The sequence below is a fragment of the Zonotrichia albicollis genome, chromosome 1, assembly GCF_047830755.1.
Source record: "Zonotrichia albicollis isolate bZonAlb1 chromosome 1, bZonAlb1.hap1, whole genome shotgun sequence".
NCBI lineage: Eukaryota > Metazoa > Chordata > Aves > Passeriformes > Passerellidae > Zonotrichia > Zonotrichia albicollis.
In genome coordinates this window covers 154554547-154579245 of record NC_133819.1, presented here as the reverse complement: position 1 = coordinate 154579245, position 24699 = coordinate 154554547, and the positions used below count along the sequence as shown (strand labels likewise).

At 50.2% G+C, this 24699-nt stretch overlaps 1 protein-coding gene across 1 annotated transcript in view; it reads left to right on the top strand.

Annotated features, from left to right (window-relative positions):
- Nucleotides 1-23374, top strand: part of MROH1 (maestro heat like repeat family member 1) — a 157184-nt gene extending 133810 nt beyond the window's left edge. The window contains exons 22-28 of the mRNA XM_074558509.1: nt 1-138; nt 3043-3231; nt 6803-6955; nt 7046-7180; nt 10959-11061; nt 16514-16579; nt 22576-23374. The exon at nt 1-138 is cut by the window's left edge and continues 9 nt beyond it. Coding sequence (XP_074414610.1) covers nt 1-138; nt 3043-3231; nt 6803-6955; nt 7046-7180; nt 10959-11061; nt 16514-16579; nt 22576-22661 — 870 coding nt within the window. The 3' untranslated portion in view covers nt 22662-23374. The remainder of the gene's footprint in view (nt 139-3042; nt 3232-6802; nt 6956-7045; nt 7181-10958; nt 11062-16513; nt 16580-22575) is intronic.
- The last annotated feature ends 1325 nt before the right edge of the window (nt 23375-24699 follow it).

Sequence of the window (24699 nt, the reverse complement as noted above, 5' to 3'; positions counted from 1 at the left end):
CACAACGTGGTGAACGACCTGGTGCTGCTGGAGCCCATCCTGGAGGCGCTGACGGGCCTGGAGAAGGATTCCTGCCTGCTGGTGCGCGTCCTGGCGCTCCGCGGGCTCGGGAATGTCGCCTCGGGATCCCCGGAACAGGTCCGGGAATTCGGGATTTGGGATTTGCAGGGAGATTGGGAATGGATTCCCGCTTCCACAGGGGAAGGAATCTCAAAAAATGAGGTTTTGTGGGAGCTCCAGGGATTGGGATTCACCGGGAGGCTCTGAATCCTGAAAATCCCGATTTTCTGGAGCCATTCCTGGGAATCCTGGGAGGTGCCCGAGCCTTTCCCCAGCCCCGTTTCGCAGGGATCCCCCGGAACATTTCCAGGAGCTGCAGGAATTCCAGCTGGGATCGGCCCCTTTTTCCAGCTTTTCATGGGAATCCTCAGTCTCAGTCCCTGCCCAGCTTCCCAAAGCCCCAAATCCCAGAATTCCACCAAATTCCAGGGGAATATTCCCAAAATCCCAACCTGAGGTCTATCCCTGGATCCTGTCCTTGTTCCCTGGGAGCACATCCCGCCCTGGATGCCCTCAATCCCATTTTTCTCTGGAATGATCCCCCCCCAGCTCCCTCAGCCTCTCCCAGGAACTCCCCAATTCCCATCCCACCAAATCCCTGTTTGCCCCAAATTCCAGGATAATATTCCCAAAAATCCCAATTTGAGCCCATTCCTTCTTTCCCCATCCCTTTTCCCCTCAGAGCAGATCCCAAATTCCCCCTGGATCCCCTCAATCCCACTTTTCTCCAGGAACAGCCCCCTCACTCCTGGGAACTTTCCCATTCCCACCAAATGCCTATTTGCCCCAAATTCCAGGATAATATTCCCAAAAATCCCAACTTGAGCCCATTGCCTCCTTTTTCCCTCAGAGCAGATCCCAAACTGTCCCTGGATCCCCTCAATCCCAGTTTTTTCCAGGACAATCCCCCCCAGCTCCCTCCCAGCTCCGTATCCCGCTTTTCCCAGCTCCATATCCCGCTTTTCCCGGCTCCATATCCCGTTTTCCTGGCTCCATATCCCGCTTTTCCCAGCTCCGTATCCCGCTTTTCCCAGCTCCATATCCCGCTTTTCCCGGCTCCGTATCCCGTTTTCCCAGCTCCATATCCCGCTTTCCCAGCTCCATATCCCGCTTTTCCCGGCTCCATATCCCGCTTTTCCCAGCTCCATATCCCGTTTTCCCAGCTCCATATCCCGCTTTTCCTGGCTCCATATCCCGCTTTTCCCAACTCTGTATCCCGTTTTCCCATATCCCGCTTTTCCCAGCTCCATATCCCGCTTTTCCCAACTCCATATCCTCTTTTCCCAGCTCCATATCCCGCTTTTCCCGGCTCCATATCCCGCCTTTCCCAACTCCGTATCCCGCTTTTCCCAGCTCCATATCCCGTTATCCCAGCTCCATATCCCATTTTCCCAGCTCCATATCCCATTTTCCCAGCTCCATATCCCGCTTTTCCCGGCTCCGTATCCCGCGTTTCCCAGCTCCATATCCCGTTTTCCCAGCTCCATATCCTGTTTTCCCAGCTCCATATCCTGCTTTTCCCAGCTCCATATCCCACTTTTCCCAGCTCCCTATCCCGTTTTCCCCACTCCATATCCCGCTTTGCCCGTCTCCATATCCCGCTTTTCCCGGCTCCATATCCGCTTTTCCCAGCTCCATATCCCGCTTTTCCCAGCTCCGTATCCCGCTTTTCCCAGCTCCGTATCCCGCTTTTCCCAGCTCCATATCCTGTTTTCCCAACTCCATATCCCGTTTTCCCAGCTCCATATGCCGCTTTTCCTGGCTCCATATCCCGCTTTTCCCAACTCTGTATCCTGTTTTCCCATATCCCGCTTTTCCCAGCTCCGTATCCCGCTTTTCCCAGCTCCGTATCCCGCTTTTCCCAGCTCCATATCCCGCTTTCCCCAGCTCCATATCCCGCCTTTCCCAACTCTGTATCCCGCTTTTCCCGGCTCCGTATCCTGCTTTTCCCAGCCCATATCCCGTTTTCCCAGCTCCATATCCCACTTTTCCCGGTTCCCTATCCCGTTTTCCCAGCTCCATATCCCGCTTTTCCCAGCTCCATATCCCGCTTTTCCCGGCTCCCTTTCCCGCTTTTCCCAGCTCCATATCCCGCTTTTCCCAACTCCATATCCCGCCTTTCCCAGCTCCATATCCCATTTTCCCGGCTCCCTATCCTGCTTTTCCCAGCTCCATATCCCAGTTCTCCCAGCTCCATATCCCACTTTTCCCAGCTCCATATCTGCTTTTCCTGGCTCCATATCCTGTTTTCCCCGCTCCGTATCCCGCTTTTCCCAGCTCCTTATCCCGCTTTTCCCGGCTCCGTATCCTGCTCCGTATCCCACTTTTCCCAGCTCCGTATCCCGCTTTTCCCAGCTCCATATCCCACTTTTCCCAACTCCTTATCCCGCTTTTCCCAGGTCCCTATCCCACTTTTCCCAACTCTATATCCCGTTTTCCCGGCTCCATATCCCGCTTTTCCCGGCTGCGTATCCCACTATTCCCAGCTCCATATCCCGCTATCCCAGCTCCATATCCCACTTCTCCCAGCTCCATATCCCGCTTTTCCCAGCTCCCTATCCTGCTTTTCCCAGCTCCGTATCCCGCTTTTCCCAACTCTGTATCCTGTTTTCCCATATCCCGCTTTTCCCAGCTCCTTATCCCGCTTTTCCCAGGTCCCTATCCCACTTTTCCCAACTCTATATCCCGTTTTCCCGGCTCCATATCCCGCTTTTCCTGGCTCCGTGTCCCGCTTTTCCCGGCTCCGTATCCTGCTCCCTATCCCGTTTTCCCAGCTCCTTATCCCGCTTTTCCCGGCTCCGTATCCTGCTCCCTATCCCGTTTTCCCGGCTCCATATCCCGCCTTTCCCAGCTCCGTATCCCGCCTTTCCCAGCTCCATATCCCATTTCCCAGTTCCATATCCCACTTCTCCCAGCTCCCTATCCCATTTTCCCAGCTCCATATCCCGTTATCCCAGCTCCATATCCCATTTCCCGCTGTAGATCCGGCGGCTGGGCTCACAGCTGCTGCCCTCGCTGGAGCGCGGCCTGGACGCGGCGGACGATCGGCAGAACCGGCTGGCGCTGGAGGCCATGGGCAGCCTGAGCCGGCTGCTGCCCGGCCTGGAGGAGCGCGACGTGCGGCCCCTGCTGCTGCGCCTGCCCCTCCGCATCCGACCCTTCTTCGACAGCGTGAGCAGGGCGGGAGGGAATTCCTGGGGTTGGGAATGGCCCTGGATCCAGCCCAGGGGGGATCTCCTGTGCTGGATTTGTCCCTCGGGCTGGGGTTTCTCTGGATGTTCATCCGTGATCCTGCTCTGTGCTTGGGATTGGTCCATTGGGAATTGTCCCGCTGGGATTGGTCCCACTGGGGTTTTCCCATTGGAACTGTCCCACTGGGATTTTCACATTGGAACTGTCCCACTGGGATTGTATCACTGGGATTTTCCCATTGGAATTGTCCCACTGGGATTGCCCCATTGGGATCGGCCCATTGGGATTGGTCCATTGGGATTTTCCCACTGGAACTGTCCCACGGGGATCATCCCATTGGAACTGTCCCACTGGGATTGTATCACTGGGATTTTCCCACTGGAATTGGTCTGCTGGGATTGTCCCATTGGGATTTTCCCATTGGGATCGGCCCATTGGGATTTTCCCATTGGGACTGTCCCACTGGGATTGTCCCATTGGAATTGTCCCACTGGGATTGTATCACTGGGATTGTCCCATTGGGATTTTCCCATTGGGATCGGCCCATTGAGATTTTCCCATTGGAATTATCCCACTGGGATTGTCCCATTGGGAATTTCCCACTGGAATTGTCCCAATGGGAATTTCCCTCTGGAACTGTCCCACTGGAATTGTCCCATTGGGATCGTCCCACTGGAATTTTCCCATTGGAATTGTCCCACTGGGATTTTTCCATTGGGATTGGTCCATGGGGATTTTTCCATTGGGATCATCCCATTGGAATTGTCCCACTGGGATTGTCCCACTGGGATTGTCCCATTGGGATTGTTCCATTGGGATCATCCCATTGGAATTGTCCCACTGGGATTGGCCCATTGGGATTTTCCCATTGGAATTGTCCCACCAGGACTGTCCCATTGGGATTGTCCCACTGGAATTTTCCCATTGGAATTGTCCCACTGGGATTGCCCCATTGCGATTTTTCCATTGGGATTTTTCCATTGGGATTGGCCCATTGGGATTGTTCCATTGGAATTGGCCCATTGGGATTTTACCCCTGGGATTGGCCCATTGGGATTTTTTCATTGGGATCATCCCACTGGGATTGGCCCATTGGAATTTTCCCACTGAAATTGTCCTATTGGAATTGTCCCATTGGATTGTTCCATTGGGATTTTCCCATAGGAATTGTTCTATAGGAATTGTCCCATTGGGATCATCCCATTGGAATTGTCCCATTGGGATTTTACCCCTGGGATTGTCCCATTGGGATTGTCCCATTGGGATTGTCCCCTGGTACTTGGGACAATGGGAATGGTGGGATCACAGGATGGGATTTTGGGATCCCAAAATGGGAATGGTAGAATTCCCAGGATTGGGAATGGTGGGATCTCAGGATGGGATTTGGATCCCAGGTTGGGATTTTGGGATCAGAGGGTGGGATTTGGGGATCCCAAAATGGGAATGGTAGAATTACCAGGATTGGGAATGGTGGGATCACAGGATGGGAATTTCAGGATCACAAAATGGGATTTGGGGATCCCTGGATTGGGAATTTTGGGATCAGAAGGTGGGATTTGTGGATCCCAGGACTGGGAATGGTGGGAAAATCAAGATGGGGATTTTGGGATCCCAGGATGGGATTTTGGGATCACAGGTTGGGAATGGTAGGATTACCAGGATGGGAATGGTGAGATCAGAGTGTGGGATTTTGGGATCACAGGATGGGATTTGGGAATTCCAAAATGGGAATGGTAGGATTATCAGCATTGGAATTTTGGGATCAGAGGGTGGGATTTGTGGATCCCAGGATTGGGAATGGTAGGATTACCAGGATTGGGAATGGTGGGATCACAGGATGGGAATTTCAGGATCACAAGATGGGATTTGTGGATCCCAGGATTGGGAATGATGGGATTACCAGGATTGGGAATGGTGGGATTACAGGGTGGGATTTGGGGATCCCACGATTGGGAATGCTGGGAACAGCAGGATGGGCATTTTGGGACCACACAGTGGGAATTTTGGGATCCCAGGATGGGCATTTTGGGATCAGAGGGTGGGGTTTTAAAATCAGGATTGGGATCTGGGGACCCAGGGATGGGAATTTTGGGATTGCAGGATGGGATTTTGGGATCTCAGGGGTGGGAATTCTGGGATCGCAGGACAGGATCTCAGGATCGCAGGGGTGGGAATTTTGGGATCGCAGGATGGGATTTTGGGATCACAGGAGTGGGAATTTTGGGATTGCAGGATGGGATTTGTGAATTCCAAAGTGGAAATGGTGGGATCACAGGATGGAATTTTGGGATCACAGGAGTGGGAATTTTGGGAATGCAGGATGGGATATCAGGATCCCAGGGGTGGGAATGGTGGGATGGCAGGATGTGATCTCAGGATTGCAGGGGTGGAAATTTTGGAATCAGAGGATGGGATTTTGGGATCCCAGAGGTGGGAATTTTGGGATCAGAGGATGGGATTTGTGAATTCCAAAGTGGAAACGGTGGGATCACAGGATGGGATTTTGGGATCCCAGGGGTGGGAATTTTGGGATCGCAGGATGGGATTTGTGAATTCCAAAATGGAAATGGTGGATCAGAGGATGGGATTTTGGGATCACAGGAGTGGGAATTTTGGGATCAGAGGATGGGATTTTGGGATCCCAGGGTGGGATTTTGGGATCGCAGGATGGGATTTTGGGATCCCAGGAGTGGGAATTTTGGGATTGCAGGATGGGATTTTGGGATCCCAGGAGTGGGAATTTTGGGATCAGAGGATGGGATTTTGGGATCCCAGGAGTGGGAATTTTGGGATCACAGGATGGGATTTTGGGATCACAGGAGTGGGAATTTTGGGATCACAGGATGGAATTTTGGGATCCCAGGGGTGGGAATTTTGGGATCAGAGGATGGGATTTGTGAATTCCAAAGTGGAAACGGTGGGATCGCAGGATGGGATTTTGGGATCCCAGGGGTGGGAATGGTGGGATCACAGGATGCGATCTCAGGATCCCAGGGGTGGGAATTTTGGGATGGCAGGATGGGATTTTGGGATCCTAGGGGTGGGAATTTTGGGAATGCAGGATGGGATTTGTGAATTCCGAAATGGAAATGGTGGGATTGCAGGATGGAATCTCAGGATCCCAGGGGTGGGAATTTTGGGATCAGAGGATGGGATTTGTGAATTCCAAAGTGGAAATGGTGGGATTGCAGGATGGGATTTTGGGATCTCAGGGGTGGGAATGGTGGGATCCCAGGGGTGGGAATTTTGGGATCACAGAGGTGGGAATTTCGGGATCAGAGGGTGGGATTTGTGAATTCCAAAGTGGAAATGGTGGGATCACAGGATGGAATTTTGGGATCGCAGGAGTAGGAATTTTGGGATCAGAGGATGGGATTTGTGAATTCCAAAATGGAAACGGTGGGATCACAGGATGGAATTTCAGGATCAGAGTTTGGGATCTCAGCATCACAGGATGGGAATGGTGGGATCCCAGGGTGAGATTTGGGGTTCCCAGGACGGGATCCCTGGGATTCTCCCGCCGCCATTCCCGTTTTCCCGGTTTCTCCAGGAGCACGCGGAGCTGCGGCACCGCTCCATCCTCCTCTTCGGGAACCTGTCCCGCTTCAGCCGCGCCGACTCCGAGGTTTTCTCGGAGCAGATCCTCAACGGGCTCGTGACGCTCCTGCTGCACCTGCAGGACCCCCAGCCCGACGTGGTCAAGGTGGGATTCCCGGAATTCCCGGGGATTTGGGATGGCAGATCCGGGGATCCCCTCGTGCCCAATTCCCGGCATTCCCGGTTCTCTCTCCAGGCGTGCAAGTTCGCGCTGAGGATGTGCGGGCCCAGCCTGGGCTGCGAGGGGCTCCGGGAAATGTTCGGGAATCACCTGCGGGAAGAGCGCGGGCTGCACTACGGAGAGTTCATCAACGACGCCGCCAAGTTCCTGGTGCGGCATCGCAGAGCGGGATTTTGGGATTTTGGGATGTTGGGAATTTGGGATGTTGGGATATTGGGATATGGGGATATTGGGATGTTGGGATGTGCGGGGGCTGCACTACGGGGAGTTCATCAACGACGCCGCCAAGTTACTGGTGCGACAGCGCGGGGATGTGGGGATGGTGGGATTTTGGGAATTTGGGATATTGGGATTTTGGGATATTGGGAGATTGGGACATTGCGATATTTGGACATTGGGACATTGGGATGTTGGGATATGTGGGATGTTGGGATATTGAAACATTGGGATATTTGGATATTGGGACGTTGGAATATTGGAGTATTGGGATATTGGGATATTGGGATATTGGGATATTGGGATGTTGGGATATTGGGACATTGGGACATTGGAGCATTGGGATTTTGGGATATTGGGATTTTGGGATATTGGGATGTTGGGATATTGGGATTTTGGGATATTGGGATGTGTGGGGGCTGCACTACGGGGAGTTCATCAACGACGCCGCCAAGTTCCTGGTGCGGCAGCGCAGAGCGGGATTTCACTGGGAATTTGGGAATTGGGGAATTGGGGAATTTGGGATGTTGGGACATTGGGATATTGGGATGTTGGGACATTGGGATATTGGGACATTGGGATATTGGGATGTTGGGACATTGGGATATTGGGACATTGGGACATTGGGATATTGGGATGTTGGGACATTGGGATATTGGGATGTTGGGACATTGGGATATTGGGATATTGGGATGTTGGGATATTGAGATATTGGGATATTGGGATTTTGGGATATTGGGATGTTGGGATATTGGGATGTGTGGGGGCTGCACTACGGGGAGTTCATCAACGACACCGCCAAGTTCCTGGTGCGACAGCGCAGAGCGGGGATGTCACTGGGAATTTGTTGGGAATTTGGGACGTTGGGAATTTGGGATATTGGGATATTGGGATGTTGGGACATTGGGATGTTGGGATTTTGGGATATTGGGATATTGGGAATTTGGGACATTGGGATGTTGGGACATTGGGATGTGTGGGGGCTGCACTACGGGGAGTTCATCAACGACGCCGCCAAGTTCCTGGTGCGACAGCGCAGAGCGGGATTTTGGGAATTTGGGATGTTGGGAATTTGGGATATTGGGGCATTGGGATGTTGGGATATGGGGATTTTGGGAATTTGGGATATTGGGATATTGGGATGTTGGGATGTTGGGATGTTGGGATGTTGGGATGTGTGGGGGCTGCACTATGGGGAGTTCATCAACGACGCCGCCAAGTTCCTGGTGCGACAGCGCAACGCGGGATTTTGGGAATTTGGGACGTTGGGAATTTGGGATATTGGGATGTTGGGATATTGGGACATTGGGATGTTGGGATATTGGGACATTGGGACATTGGGACATTGGGACATTGGGACATTGGGACATTGGGACATTGGGATATTGGGATATTGGGATATTGGGATATTGGGACATTGGGATATTGGGATATTGGGATATTGGGATATTGGGATATTGGGACATTGGGACACTGGGACATTGGGATATTGGGATATTGGGATATTGGGATATTGGGACATTGGGATATTGGGATATTGGGATATTGGGATATTGGGATATTGGGACATTGGGACACTGGGACATTGGGATATTGGGATATTGGGATATTGGGATATTGGGATATTGGGATATTGGGATATTGAAATATTGGGATTTTGGGATATTGGGATATTGGGCATTGGGACATTGGGACATTGGGATATTGGGACATTGGGACATTGGGACATTGGGATTGGAGCATGGGGATGTGGGGACATTGAGGCGCTGTGGGAATGTCCCCAATGTCCCAAGTGTCTCCAATGTCCCCAATCCCTCAATACCCCAATGTCCCCGATATCATCAATGTCCCCAACATTCCCAATATTCCAAAAAATCCCCCATTGTCCCCAATGTCCCCAATACCCCCAAGCCCCCTCAATGTCCCCTCTGTCCCTGATGTCCCCAATCCCCCCAATGTCCCCAAGGCCCCCACTGTCCCCAACATCCCTGATGTCCCCAATGTCCCCAATGTCCTCAGTGTCTCCAATGTCCCCGATGTCCCTGTTGTCCTCATTGCCCCTGATGTCCCCCATGTCCCCAACATCCCTGCTGTCCCCAATGTCTCCAAAGTCCCCATTCCCCCTGATGTCCCCAATGTCCCCAATGTCCATGCTGTTCCCAATGTCCCCAATCCCCCAATGTCCCCTCTGTCCCCAGTGTCCCCATTGTCCCCATTGTCCCCACTCTCCCCAACGTCTCCTCTATCCCCATTGCTCCCAAAGTCCCCAATGTCCCCCTGGTCTCACTGACATACCCTCTGTCCCCAATGTCCCCAGTGAGCCCAGTGTCCCCAACATTCCCGATGTCCCCAATGTCGCCATGGCCCCTAATGCCCCCACTGTCCCTGCTGCCCCGTGTCCCCAGTGTCCCCAATGTCCTCAATGTCCCCAGTGTCCCCCAGTGTCCTCAGTGTCCCCAATGTCCCCCTGTGTCCCCCAGTGTCCCCAATGTCCCCAGTGTCCCCAATGTCCCCCCCTGTCCCCAGTGTCCCCAGTGTCCCCAATGTCCCCAGTGTCCCCACTGTCACCAGTGTCCCCAGTGTCCCCAATGTCCCCAATGCCTCCAATGTCCCCAGTGTCCCCCAGTGTCCCCAGTGTCCCCAATGTCCCCCAGTGTCCCCAATGTCCCCCAATGTCCCCATTGCCCCCAATGTCCCCAGTGTCCCCAATGTCCCCAATATCCCCAATGTCCCCAATGTCCCCCAATGTCCCCATTGTCCCCAATGCCCCCTATGTCCCCCAATGTCCCCAGTGTCCCCACTGTCCCCATTGCCCCCAATGTTCCCACTGTCCCCATTGCCCCCACTGTCCCCAATGTCCCCATTGCCCCCAGTGTCCCCAGTGTTCCCATTGCCCCCACTGTCCCCAATGTCCCCCATTGCCCCCCATGTCCCCCAATGTCCCCATTGCCCCCAGTGTCCCCAGTGTTCCCATTGCCCCCACTGTCCCCAATGTCCCCCATTGCCCCCCATGTCCCCCAATGTCCCCATTGCCCCCAGTGTCCCCAGTGTTCCCATTGCCCCCACTGTCCCCAATGTCCCCCATTGCCCCCCATGTCCCCCAATGTCCCCATTGCCCCCAGTGTCCCCAATGTCCCCAATGTCCCCCAATGTCCCCAATGCCCCCAGTGCCCCCAGTGTCCCCAATGTCCCCAATGTGCCCCACTGTCCCCAGTGTCCCCAGTGCCCCCAATGTCCCCAATGTCCTCACTGTCCCCAATGTCCCCAGTGTCCCCAATGTCCCCACTGTCCCCAGTGTCCCCAATGTCCCCAATGTCCATTCTGTCCCCAATGTCCCCATTGTCCCCAATGTCCCCTCAGTGTCCCCACTGCCCCCAATGTCCTCAATGGCTCCAGTGTTCCCAATGTCCCCAACATCCCCGCTGTCCCCACTGTCCCCATTGCCCCCACTGTCCCCAATGTCCTCTGTGTCCCCAACATCCCCCCTGTCCCCAATCCCCCAATGTCCCCAGTGTCCCCAGTGTCCCCTTCGTTCCCAATGGCCTCAGTGTCCCCGGTGACGTCAGGATCCCCATTGCCCCCAATGTCCTCAGCAACCCTGCTGTCCCCAATGTCCCCAATGTCCCCAATGTCCCCCAGTATCCCCAATGTCCCCAGTGTCCCCACTGTCCCCAGTGTCCCCAGTGTCCCCAATGTCCCCGTGTCCCCGCAGATGCGCAGCCACCCCTCCCTGCTGAGCCGCCTCATCTCCACCAACCTGTTCTACTTCAAGAGCCCCTGGTGGGAGCTGCGGGCGGCAGCGGCCATGTTCACCGGTGAGGGACGGGGACACCACAGTGGTGGCCTTTGTCACCGGGGGCCTTTGTCACCGGGGGCCTTTGTCACCAGGGGCCTTTGTCACCGGGGCCTTTGTCACCGGGGGTGACATCGGTCCTGCAGGTCCCCCAGGGGGTTTGGGCTGGTTCTGGGTGGTTTTGGGGTAATTTTTGGGCTAATTCACAAGATTTTTGGATGTCTGGTGACCCCAATCTTGTCCCCTGGTAGACTCAGATTTCTGTCCCCCCTTGGTGTCACCACAGTGGTGGCCTTTGTCACCAGGGGTGGCATCGGTCCTGGGCGACCCCCAGGGGGTTTGGGCTGGTTCTGAGTGGTTTTGAGTCATTTTTGGGGTAATTCAGAAGGTTTTGGGGTCCCTGGTGACCCCAGTCTTGTCCCCAGGTGCACTGCTCTCCCTGGTGTCACCACAGTGGTGGCCTTTGTCACCGGGGAGTGACATCGGTCCTGCAGGTTCCCAAGGGGGTTTGGGCTGGTTTTGGGTGGTTTTGGGTCATTTTTGGGCTAATTCACAAGATTTTGGGGTGTCTGGTGAACCCAATCTTGTCCCCTGGTAGACTCAGATTTCTGTCCCCCCTTGGTGTCACCACAGTGGTGGCCTTTGTCACCAGGAGGTGGCATCGGCCCTGGAGGTCCCCAAGGGGGTTTGGGCTGGTTTTGGGTGGTTTTTGGGGTGATTTTGAAGTTTTTGAGGTCCATCATGACCCCAATATTGTCCCCTGGTGGACTCAGGTCCTGTCACCTCTTGGTGTCACCACAGTGGTGGCTTTTGTCACCAGGAGGTGACATCGGCCCTGGAGATCCCCAAGAGGGTTTTGGGCTGCTTTTGGTTGTTTTGGACAATCCTGGATAGTTTTTGAGGGAATTTTGGAGGTTTTGGGGTCCCTGGTGACCCCGATCTTGTCCCTGGTCCTGTCACCTACTGGGGTCACAGTGGTGGCTTTTGTCACCAGGAGGTGACATCGGCCCTGGAGGTTCCCAAGGGGGTTTGGGCTGGTTTTGGGTGGTTTTGGGTCATTTTTGGGCTAATTCACAAGATTTTGAGGTGTCTGGTGACCCAAACGTGTGCCCTGGTAGACTCAGATTTCTGTCCCCCCTTGGTGACACCACAGTGGTGGCCTTTGTCACCTGGAGGTGACATCAGTCCTGGAGATCCCCAAGGGGTTTGGGCTGGTTTTGGGTGGTTTTGGGTCATTTTTGGGGTAATTCAGAAGGTTTTGGGGTCCATCATGACCTCAGTCTTGTCCCTTGGTGGACTCAGGTCCTGTCCCCTCTTGGTGTCACCACAGTGGTGGCTTTTGTCACCAGGAGGTGACATCGGCCCTGGATGTCCCCAAGGGGGTTTGGGCTGGTTCTGGGTGGTTTTGGGTCATTTTGGGGCTAATTCAGAAGTTTTTGGGGTGTCTGATGACCCCAATCTTGTCCCCTGGTAGACTCAGATTTCTGTCCCCCCTTGGTGTCACCACAGTGGTGGCCTTTGTCACCTGGAGGTGACATCGGCCCTGGAGGTCCCCAAGGGGGTTTGGGCTGGTTTTGGGTGATTTTTGGGGTGATTTTGAAGTTTCTGAGGTCCATCATGACCCCAATATTGTCCCCAGATAGACTCAGGTCCTGTCCCCTCTTGGTGTCACCACAGTGGTGGCTTTTGTCACCAGGAGGTGACATCGGCCCTGGAGATCCCCAAGGGGGTTTGGGCTGGTTTGGGCTGTTTTGGACGATCCTGGATGGTTTTTGAGGGAATTTTGGAGGTTTTGGGGTCTCTGGTGACCCCGATCTTGTCCCCTGGTCCTGTCATCTACTGGGGTCTCAGTGGTGGCTTTTGTCACCTGGAGGTGACATCGGTCCTGGAGATCCCCAAGGGGGTTTGGGCTGGTTTTGGGTGGTTTTGGGGTGATTTTGAAGTTTTTGAGGTCCATCATGACCCCAATATTGTCCCCTGATGGACTCAGGTCCTGTCACCTCTTGGTGTCACCACAGTGGTGGCTTTTGTCACCAGGAGGTGACATCAGTCCTGCAGGTCCCCCAGGGGGTTTTTAGGCTGGTTTTGGGTCATTTCTGGGGGTAAATCTGAAAGTTTTGGGGTGTCTGATGACCCCAATCTTGTCCCCAGTAGACTCAGATTTCTGTCCCCCCTTGGTGTCACCACAGTGGTGGCTTTTGTCACCGGGAGGTGACATCGGCCCTGGAGGATCCCAAGGTGGCTTTGAGCTGGTTCTGGGTGGTTTTGGGTCATTTTTGGGGGAATTCAGAAGGTTTTGGGGTCCATCATGACCCCAGTCTTGTCCCTTGGTGGACTCAGGTCCTGTCACCTCTTGGTGTCACCACAGTGGTGGCCTTTGTCACCAGGAGGTGACATCAGCCCTGGGCGTCCCCCAGGGGGTTTCGGGCTGGTTTTGGGTGGTTTTTGGGTCATTTTTGGGGGAATTCACAAGATTTTGGGGTGTCTGATGACCCCAATCTTGTCCCCTGGTAGACTCAGATTCCTGTCCCCCCTTGGTGTCACCACAGTGGTGGCCTTTGTCACCGGGGGTGGCATCGGTCCTGGAGGTTCCCAAGGGGTTTTGGGGCTGGTTTTGGGTGGTTTTGGGGTGATTTTGAAGTTTTTGGAGTCTCTGGTGACCCCAATATTGTCCCCAGATAGACTCAGGTCCTGTCACCTCTTGGTGTCACCACAGTGGTGGCTTTTGTCACCTGGAGGTGACATCGGCCCTGGGCGTCCCCAAGGGGTTTTTGGGCTGGTTTGGGCTGGTTTGGACGATCCTGGATGTTTTTTGAGGGAATTTTGGAGGTTTTGGGGTCTCTGGTGACCCCAAACTTGTCCCCTGGTCCTGTCACCTACTGGGGTCACAGTGGTGGCTTTTGTCACCAGAGGTGACATCGGTCCTGGGTGTCCCCAAGGGGGTTTGGGCTGGTTCTGGGTGGTTTTTGGGGTGATTTTGAAGTTTTTGAGGTCCATCATGACCCCAGTCTTGTCCCTTGGTGGACTCAGGTCCTGTCACCCCTTGGTGTCACCACAGTGGTGGCTTTTGTCACCAGGAGGTGACATCGGCCCTGGAGATCCCCAAGGGGTTTTTGGGCTGGTTTGGGCTGTTTTGGACGATCCTGGACGGTTTTTGAGGGAATTTTGGAGGTTTTGGAGTCCCTGGTGACCCCAAACTTGTCCCTGGTCCTGTCACCTACTGGGGTCTCAGTGGTGGCTTTTGTCACCAGGGAGTGACATCAATCCTGGAGATCCCCAAGGGGGTTTGGCCTGGTTTTGGGTGGTTTTTGGGGTGATTTTGAAGTTTTTGAGGTCCATCATGACCCCAATATTGTCCCCTGGTGGACTCAGGTCCTGTCCCCCCTTGGTGTCACCACAGTGGTGGCTTTTGTCACCAGGAGGTGACATCGGCCCTGGGGGTCCCCAAGGGGGTTTGGGCTGGTTTTGGGTGGTTTTGGGGTGATTTTGAAGTTTTTGGGGTGATTTTGAAGTTTTTGGGGTCCATCATGACCCCAATCTTGTCCCTTGGTGGACTCAGGTCCTGTCACCCCTTGGTGTCACCACAGTGGTGGCTTTTGTCACCTGGAGGTGACATCAGCCCTGGAGATCCCCAAGGGGTTTTTGGGCTGGTTTTGGTTGTTTTGGACGATCCTGGATGGTTTTTGAGGGAATTTTGGAGGTTTTGGGGTCTCTGGTGACCCCGATCTTGTCCCCTGGTCCTGTCACCCACTGGGGTCACAGTGGTGGCTTTTGTCACCTGGAGGTGACATCGGCCCTGGAGGTCCCCCAGGGGGTTTGGGCTTATTCTGGGTGGTTTTGGGTCATTTTTGGGGTAATTCAGAAGGTTTTGGGGTCCATCATGACCCCAGTCTTGTCCCTTGGTGCACTCAGGTCCTGTCACCTCTTGGTGTCACCACAGTGGTGGCCTTTGTCACCAGGAGGTGACATCGGCCCTGGAGATCCCCAAGGGGTTTTTGGGCTGGTTTTGGTTGTTTTGGGTGATCCTGGATGGTTTTTGAGGGATTTTGGAGGTTTTGGGGTCCCTGGTGACCCCGATCTTGTCCCTGGTCCTGTCACCCACTGGGGTCACAGTGGTGGCTTTTGTCACCTGGAGGTGACATCGGCCCTGGAGGTCCCCAAGGGGTTTGGGCTGGTTCTGAGTGGTTTTTGGGGTGATTTTGAAGTTTTGGGGTTTCTGGTGACCCCAAACTTGTCCCCAGGTAGACTCAGGTCCTGTCACCTCTTGGTGTCACCACAGTGGTGGCTTTTGTCACCTGGAGGTGACATCAATCCTGGGTGTCCCCAAGGGGCTTTGGGCTGGTTTTGGGTGGTTTTGGGGTGATTTTGAAGTTTTTGGGGTCCATCATGACCCCACTCTTGTCCCCAGGTAGACTCAGGTCCTGTCACCTCTTGGTGTCACCACAGTGGTGGCCTTTGTCACCAGGGGTGACATCAGCCCTGGAGATCCCCAAGGGGGTTTGAGCTGGTTTTGGGTGGTTTTGGGTCATTTTGGGGGTAAATCTGAAAGTTTTGGGGTCCCTGGTGATCCCAATCTTGTCCCCTGGTAGACTCAGATTTCTGTCCCCCCTTGGTGTCACCACAGTGGTGGCCTTTGTCACCAGGAGGTGACATCAGTCCTGGAGATCCCCAAGGGGGTTTTGGGCTGGTTCTGGGTGGTTTTGGGTCATTTTTGGGGGAATTCAGAAGGTTTTGAGGTCCATCATGACCCCAGCCTTGTTCCTTGGTGGACTCAGGTTCTGTCCCCCCTTGGTGTCACCACAGTGGTGGCTTTTGTCACCTGGAGGTGACATCGGCCTTGGAGATCCCCAAGGGGTTTTTGGGCTGGTTTGGGTTGTTTTGGACGATCCTGGATGGTTTTTGAGGGAATTTTGGAGGTTTTGGGGTCTCTGGTGACCCCAAACTTGTCCCCTGGTCCTGTCACCTACTGGGGTCTCAGTGGTGGCTTTTGTCACCTGGAGGTGGCATCGGCCCTGGAGGTCCCCGAGGGGGTTTGGGCTGATTTTGGGTCATTTTTGGGGGAATTCAGAAGGTTTTGGGGTCCATCATGACCCCAGTCTTGTCCCTTGGTGGACTCAGGTCCTGTCACCTCTTGGTGTCACCACAGTGGTGGCCTTTGTCACCAGGGAGTGACATCGGTCCTGGAGATCCCCAAGGGGGTTTGGGCTGGTTTGGGCTGTTTTGGACGATCCTGGATGGTTTTTGAGGAATTTTGGAGGTTTTGGGGTCTCTGGTGACCCCGATCTTGTCCCTGGTCCTGTCACCCACTGGGGTCACAGTGGTGGCTTTTGTCACCAGGAGGTGACATCAATCCTGTGGGGTTTTGGGGCTCATTTTGTTCAGTTTTGGGATATTTTGATGGGTTTTTTTTTTGGGGGGTAAGTTTGGGTTTTTTTCGGGAATATTCCAATCCCTGATCCCGGAATTCCCTCCAGGGTTCCTGGTGCTCCACATGGACGAGGAGCAGGAACAGCAGGTGGACCTGGAGCAGCTCATCTCCGGTGAGAGGGAATTCCCAAATTCCCAAATTCCCAAATTCCCGAATTCCCAAATTCACAAATTCCTGAATCCCTGAATGCCTGAATTGCCACATTCCCAAATTCCTGATTTTCCAAATCCCCGAATTCCCGAATTCCTGAATTCCCAAATTCCCCAATTCCCGGATTTCCAAATCGCCAAATTCACAAATTCCCGAATCCCTGAATCCCTGAATCCCTGAATTACCACATTCCCAAATTCCTGAATTCCCAAATCCCCGAATTCCTGAATTCCCAAATTTCCGATTTTCCAAAACCCCAAATTCCTGAATTCCCAAATCCCCGAATTTCCAAATTCCTGAATTCCTGAATTTCCAGATTCCCAAATTCCTCAATTTCCAAATCCCCGAATTCCTGAATTCCCAAATTTCCGAATTTCCAAATTCCTGAATTCCCAAATTCCTGAATCCCCGAATTTCCAAATTCCTGAATTTCCAATTTCCCAAATCCTTGAATTCCCAAATTCCCAAATCTCTGAATTCCTGAATTTCCAAATCCCCTAATTTCCACATTTCCAAATTCCCAAATTCCTGAATGCCTGAACTCCCGAATTTCCAAATTTCCACATTTCCAAATTCGCGAATTCCTGAATTTCCCAAATCCTTCAATTCCCAAATTCTCAAATCCCTGAATTCTTGAATTCCTAAATTCCCAAATTCTAGGGAAAAAAAAAAATCTACATTTTGTAGGATCTGAACTTCAATTTTTGGGGAACATCCTGTGTTTTTAGGGCCAAATTCCTCAGTTTTAGGGAAGAAATCCCATTTTTTAGGCCCAAATCTCTCATTTTTAAGGAGAAAAATCCCATTATTGGTGGGAAAAATAATTCCATTTTTCAGGCCAAAATTCCTCATTCTTAGCGAGAAAAAAATCCCATTTTTAGGGGAAAAAATCCCATTTTTTGGGAAAAAATTCCCATTTTAAGGGGAAAAAAAAGCCATTTTTTAGTCAAAGTTCTTCATTTTTAGGGAAAAAATTCCCATTTTTCAGGCCAATATTCCTCATTTTTAGGCCAAACAAATCCTGGCTTTAGAGGGAAAAAAAATTCCCATTTTTCACATGAAATTTCTCCATTTTTAGGGAGAAAAATCCCATTTTTAGGGTAAAATTCCCATTTTCAGGTGAAAAATCTTCATCTTTTAGGGGAAAAAAATCCCATTTTTCACATCAAAATTCCTCATTTTTAGGGAGTAGAACCCTATGTTTAGGTGGAAAAAAATCCCATTTTTCAGGCCAAAATTCCTCACTCTCAACGAGAAAAATTTCCCACTTTTTGGGGAAAAAATGCCCATTTTTCAGGCCAAAATTCCTCCTTTTTAGGGAGAAAAAATCCCATGTTTAGGGGGAAAAAAAATCCCATTTTTCAGGCCTAAATCCTCATTTTTAGGGGGAAAAATCCCATTTTTAGGGGAAAAACAAAATCCCATTTTTAGGGGAAAAAAATCCCTAATTTTTAGGAAAAATATTTCCCATTTTTAGGGGAAAAAAATCCCATTTTCAGGCCAAAGTCCCTCATTTTTAGGGAGAAAAATCTCATTTTTAGGGGGAAAAAAATCCTCATTTTTAGGGGAAATAATCCCATTTTTCAGGCTAATATTTCTCATTTTCAGGTGAAAAAAAAATCAATTTTTAGGGGGAAAAAAATTGCGATTTTTCTGGCTAAAATTCCTCTTCTTTAAGGAACAAAATCCTATTTTTAAGGGAAAAAACCCCTGTTTTTAAGGAAAAAAATTCCTAGCTTTAGGGGGGAAAAAAATTCCCATTTTTCAGGCTAAAATTCCTCATTTTTCGGGGAAAAAAATCCCATTTTTCAGGCCAAAGTCCCTCATTTTTAGGGAGAAAAATCTCATTTTTAAGGGGAAAAATTCCTCATTTTTAGGGGAAATAATCCCATTTTTCAAGCTAAAATTCCTCGTTTCCAGGTGAAAAAAATTCCTTTTTCAGGGGAAAAAAAATTCCGATTTTTGTGGCTAAAATTCCTCTTCTTTAAGGATCAAAATCCTATTTTTAAGGGAAAAAAAATCCCAATTTAAGGGAAAAAAAATCCTAGCTTTAGGGGGGAAAAGAATTCCCATTTTTCAGGCCAAAGTCCCTCATTTTTAGGGAGAAAAATCTCATTTTTAGGGGGGGAAAAATCCCATTTTTAGGGACAAAAAAAATCCCATTTTTCAGGCTAATATTCCTCATTTTCAGGTGAAAAAAATTTCATTTTTCCGGCTAAAATACCTCATTTTTAGGGGAAAAAAAATCCCAATTTTCAGGCCAAAGTCCCTCATTTTTAGGGAGAAAAATCTCATTTTTAGGGGGGAAAAAGGTCCCATTTTTACGGGGACTTTTTTTTCTCATTCTTAGGGAGAAAAATCCAATTTTTAGGGAAAAAAAATCACATTTTCAGGTCAAAATTCCTCATTTTTAGGGGAAAAAATCCAATTATTAGGGAAAAAAAAATTCTCATTTTTAGGGGAAAAATATCCCATTTTTTCCCATATATTTAAGGGAAAAAATCCAGTCTTCAGGCCAAATTCCCTCATTTTTAGAGGAAAAAATCCAATTTTTAGGGGAGAAAAATCCTATTTTTAGGGAAAAAAAATCACATTTTTCAGGCTAAAATACCTCATTTTTAGGGGGAAAAAAATCCCAATTTTCAGGCCAAAGTCCCTCATTTTTAGGGAGAAAAATCTCATTTTTAGGGGAAAAAAAATCCCATTTTTAAGGGAAAAAATCCAGTCTTCAGGCCAAATTCCCTCATTTTTAGAGGAGAAAAAATCGAGGTTTTAGGGGAGAAAAATCCTATTTTTTGTGGAAAAAAATCCCATTTTTCAGGCTAAAATACCTCATTTTTAGGGGAAAAAAAATCCCATTTTTAAGGGAAAAAATCCAGTTTTTAGGGGAGAAAAATCCCATTTTTTGGGGAAAAAAATTCCCATTTTTCAGGCCAAAGTCCCTCATTTTTAGGGAGAAAAATCTCATTTTTAGGGGGGAAAAAATCCCATTTTTAGGGACAAAAAAATCCCATTTTTCAGCCCTGCTGGCTGCCCGCTTTGGGATGACCTCACTTTTCTGGATTTTGGGGATTTTTTCCCCTTGCTCTCTCCTCTGAGCTCATCCCGTGGAGCCGAGCCCGGAAAATTCCCGACCTTTCCAAGGCGGCCGCAAAAAACTCTAAAAAAGGGAAAAATTCCATTTTCTGTCGGCTCCCAGGGCCCTTCCGGGAGAAAAGGGGGGAGGAGGAATCCGCCCGGAATTCCGGGAATTTTTGGGGATCCCGGGGGGGCTCCGATCCCAAAAAATGTGGGATAAACAAGGAAAAAAAACTTGGAAAAAAACCATTTAATTTTAATTTTTTTGGGATCATCCCAAGCTTTTCTTTTTAATTTTTTTTTTTTTGGGATCACCCAGAACTTTTCATTTCAATTTTAGGGTTTTTTTGGGATCATCCCAAACATTTAATTTTAATTTTTTGGGATCATTCCAAACATTTCCTTTATTTTTGGGATCATCCCAAGCTTTTATTTTTAATTTTTTTTTTTTTTTGGGGATCATCCAGAGCCTTTCCTTTTAATTTTAGAGTTCTTTGGGATCATCACAAACATTTAGTTTTAATTTTAATATTTTGGGATCATCCCAAGCTTTTACTTTTAATTTTTTTAGGGACCATCCCAAGCCTCTCATTTAAATTTTAGGGGTTTTTTGGGATCATCCCAAACATTTAATTTTAATTTTTTGGGATCATCCCAGGCTTTTCCTTTTAATTTTTTGGGATCATCCTAAGCCTCTGCTTTAAATTTTTTTGGGATCATCCTGAACTTTTCATTTTTATTTTCGGCTTTTTGGGATCATCCCAAAATTTAATATTTTGGGAGCATCCTGAAGCTTTCATTTTAATTCTAGGGTTTTTGGGATCATCCCAAACATTTAATTTTAATTTTTTTAGGATCATCCCAAACTTTTAATTTTCATTTTTTGGGTTCATGTTGAACCTTTCCATTTTCTTTTTAGGCTTTCTGGGATTTCAATTTTTTAGAATCATCCCAAACTTTTAATTTTTTGGGATAATCTCCAACTTTTAATTTTGAATTTTTTTTTTTTTGGGATTTCATCCAGAGCCTTTCCTTTTAATTTTAGGGGATTTGGGGATCATCCCAAGCATTTAATTTTAATTTTTTAGCATCATCCCAAACTTTTAATTTTAATTTTTTTGAATCACCTACAGCCTTTCCTTTTAATTTTAGGGTTTTTTGAGATCATCCCAAACTTTTAATTTTTTAGGGATCATCCGGAGCCTTTCCTTTTAATTTTAGGGGGTTTTGGGATCATCCCAATCATTTCAATTTTTTTTTTATCATCCCAGGCTTTTGCTTTTAATTTTTTGGGATCATCCGGAGCCTTTCCTTTTAATTTTAGGGGTTTTGGGATCATCCCAAACTTTCAATTTTAATCTTTTGGGATCATCACAATCCAATGAATCCAGTCCTGATCCTGATCCTGATCCTGATCCCAATCCCGATCCCAATCCAATCCCAATCCCAATCCTAATCCCGATCCCAATCCAATCCCAATCCCAATCCCAATCCAATGCCAATCCAATCCCAATCCCATCCCAATCCCAATCCCAGTCCAAATCCAATCCCAATCCAATCCCAATCCAATCCCAATCCCAATCCAATCCCAATCCAATCCCAATCCAATCCCAATCCAATCCCAATCCAAATCCAATCCCAATCCAAATCCAATCCCGATCCCAATCCAATCCAATCCAATCCAATCCCATCCCAATCCAATCCCAATCCAATCCCAATCCCGATCCCTATCCAAATCCAAATCCAATCCTGATCCAATCCAAATCCAATCCTGATCCAATCCGAACCCAATCCTGATCCCAATCCCAATCCCAATCCTGAGATCCTGATCCTGATCCCGATCCCAATTCTGGTCCCAATCCCAGCCCTGATCCCGATCTCGATCCCAATCCCGATCTTGATCCTGATCCTGATCCTGACCCCAATTCTGATCCTGACTCCAATCCCAATCCCAGTGCTGGTCCTGATCCCAATCCTGACCCAAATCCCAATCCCAATCCTGAGATCCTGATCCTGATCCTGATCCCAATTCTGGTCCCAATCCCGATCCCAATCCTGATCCTGACCCAAATTCTGATCCCAATCCCAATTCTGGTCCCAATCCCAGCCCTGATCCTGATCTCGATCCCAATCCCGATCTTGATCCTGATCCCAGTCCCCATCCCAATCCCGATCCCAATCCTGATCCCAATCCTGATCCTGACCCCAATTGTAATCCTGATCCCAATCCCAATCCTAATCCTAATCCAGAGATCCTGATCCCAGTCCTGACCCCAATCCCAATCCAAATCCTGATCCCAAACTTGACCCCAATCCTGATCCTAATCCCAATCCCGATCCTGATCCTGACCCCAATCCTGATCCTGGTCCTCCTAATCCTGATCCCGATTCTGATCCCAATCCAATCCCAATCCTGATCTTGATCCTGACCCTAATCCTAATCCCAATCCAGAGATGCTGATCCCAATCCTGACTCCAATTCTGATCCCAATCCAAATCCTGAGCCTGATCCCAATCCTGACCTTGATCCTGATCCCAATCAATCCCGATCCCAATCCCAATCCAATCCCAATCCCGATCCCAATCCCAATCCAATCCCAATCCCGATCCCAATCCAATCCCAATCCCGATCCCAATCCCAATCCAATCCCAATCCCGATCCCAATCCAATCCCAATCCTGATCCCAATCCCAATCCTGATCCCAATCCAATCCAATCCCAATCCAATCCAATCCCAATCCCGATCCCAATCCTGATCCCAATCCAAATCCAATCCCAATCCCAATCCCAATCCAATCCCAATCCCAATCCTGATCCCAATCCAATCCAATCCCGATCCCGATCCCCATCCCGATCCCAATCCGGTCTGTGCCGTTCCAGCCCTGCAGCTGCTGCTCAAGGATCCGGTTCCAGCCGTGAGGGTCAAGGTGGCCGAAACCCTGGGACGCCTCGTCCGCCTCCTATGAATCCCGAAATTCACAATAATTCCCAGAATTCCCAGGAATTCCCTGCTCCGAGACCCTGGGACTCCTCATCTGCCTCCTCTGAATCCTGAAATTCCCAAAATTCCCAGGAATTCCCGGGAATTCCCTGCTCCGAGACCCTGGGACTCCTCATCTGCCTCCTCTGAATCCCAGAATTCCTGGGAATTCCTGGCTCCAAGACCCCGGGACACCTCCTCTGAATCCCGGAATTCCCAAAAATTCCCAGGAATTCTCAGCTCTGAGACCCTGGGACTCCTCATCTGCCTCCTCTGAATCCCAGAATTCCTGGGAATTCCTGGGAATTCTCAGCTCTGTGACCCTGGGACGCCTCATCTGCCTCCTCTGAATCCCGGAATTCCCAAAAATTCCTGGGAATTCTCAGCTCTGAGACCCTGGGACTCCTCATCTGCCTCCTCTGAATCCCAGAATTCCCAAAATTCCCGGGAATTCCCGGCTCCTCTCAGCAATACCCCAGGGGATCCCAATCCATGGGAAAAGTCTTCCATCACCTCCATCCTCGGGGACAAAAAAAGTGGGAAAAGGGAATTTGGGATGGGATCCATTCCCAGCCTTCCGCCCCTGTCCCTCTCTGCTGCTTCCTGGTGGATAACGGGATCCAATTCCCGAAATTCCCACCTGGAATTCTTTCCCCCTGTACAGAGACCTGTTTTTAAATAAAGCTTTTGGCTCCCGAATTTTGTCCCTCTGGAATTTTGGGATTGCTCCGGATCTGGGGGATGGGGGTTGGGGACCCCAGCGGTGTCTCCATGGCGACGATCCCGGGGCTCCTCCCGGCCTCTCATCCGCAGGGAAAACCCTGGAATTTCCTGCTGGTCCTGCCCCGCTCCTGTCCCACCTCCGGCCTTGCCTTTGGGATCCTGGCCCGGATCCCATTCCAGACCCCAATCCCAATTCCTATTCCAAATTATTTTCCAAATCCTTTTCCAAGTCCTATTCCAGATCCTATCCCAGATCCCATTCCAGATTCCCATCTCAGTTCCCATTCCAGATCCCATTCCAGGTCTTCTTACAAGCCCTATTCCACATCCCATTCATATTCCAGATCCCATTCCAGATCCTGTTTCAGATCTATTCCAAATCCTTTTCCAGATCCTGTCCCAGATCCTATTCCATGTCCCATTCCAGGTCCCATTCCAGGTTCTGTTCCAGACACAATTCCAGATCCTTTTCTGGACCCAGTTCCAGATCCTATCCCAGATCCCATTCCCGATCCCATTCCCGGTCCCATTCCAGGTCTCCTTCCAAGTCCTGTTCCACATCCCAATCCAGTTCCTATTCCAGGTCCTTTTCCCGATCCCATTCCAGGTCCTATCAGAGATCCTTTTCCAGGTCCCATTCCAGATCCCATTCCAGATTCCCATCTCAGTTCCCATTCCAGGTCTTCTTACAAGCCCTATTCCACATCCCATTCCTATTACAGATCCCATTCCAGATCCTATTTCAGATCTATTCCAAATACTTTTCCAGATCCTGTTCCAGATCCTATTCCCAATCCCATTCCAGATCCCATTCCAGGTCCTGTCCCACATCCTATTTCAGGTCCCATCCCAGTTCCTATTCCATATCACATTCCAAATCCCATTCCAGATCCTTTCCCAGATCCCATTCCAGATCCTGTCCCAGATCCTATTCCCGATCCCATTCCAGATTCTGTTCCAGACCCAATTCCAGATCCTTTTCTGGACCCAGTTCCAGGTCCCATTCCAGGTCTCCTTCCAAGTCCTGTTCCACATCCCAATCCAGTTCCTATTCCAGGTCCTTTTCCCGATCCCGTTCCAGGTCCTATCAGAGATCCTTTTCCAGGTCTCATTCCAGATCCCATCCCAGATCCCATTTCTGATCTTATTCCAGATCCCATTCCAGATCCCATTCCAGATCCTTTCCCAGATCCCATTCCAGGTCCTGTCCCAGGTCCCATTCCAGGTCCTGTCCCAGATCCTGTTTCAGGTCCCATTCCAGTTCCTATTCCAAATTCCATTCCAGGTCCTGTCCCAGATCC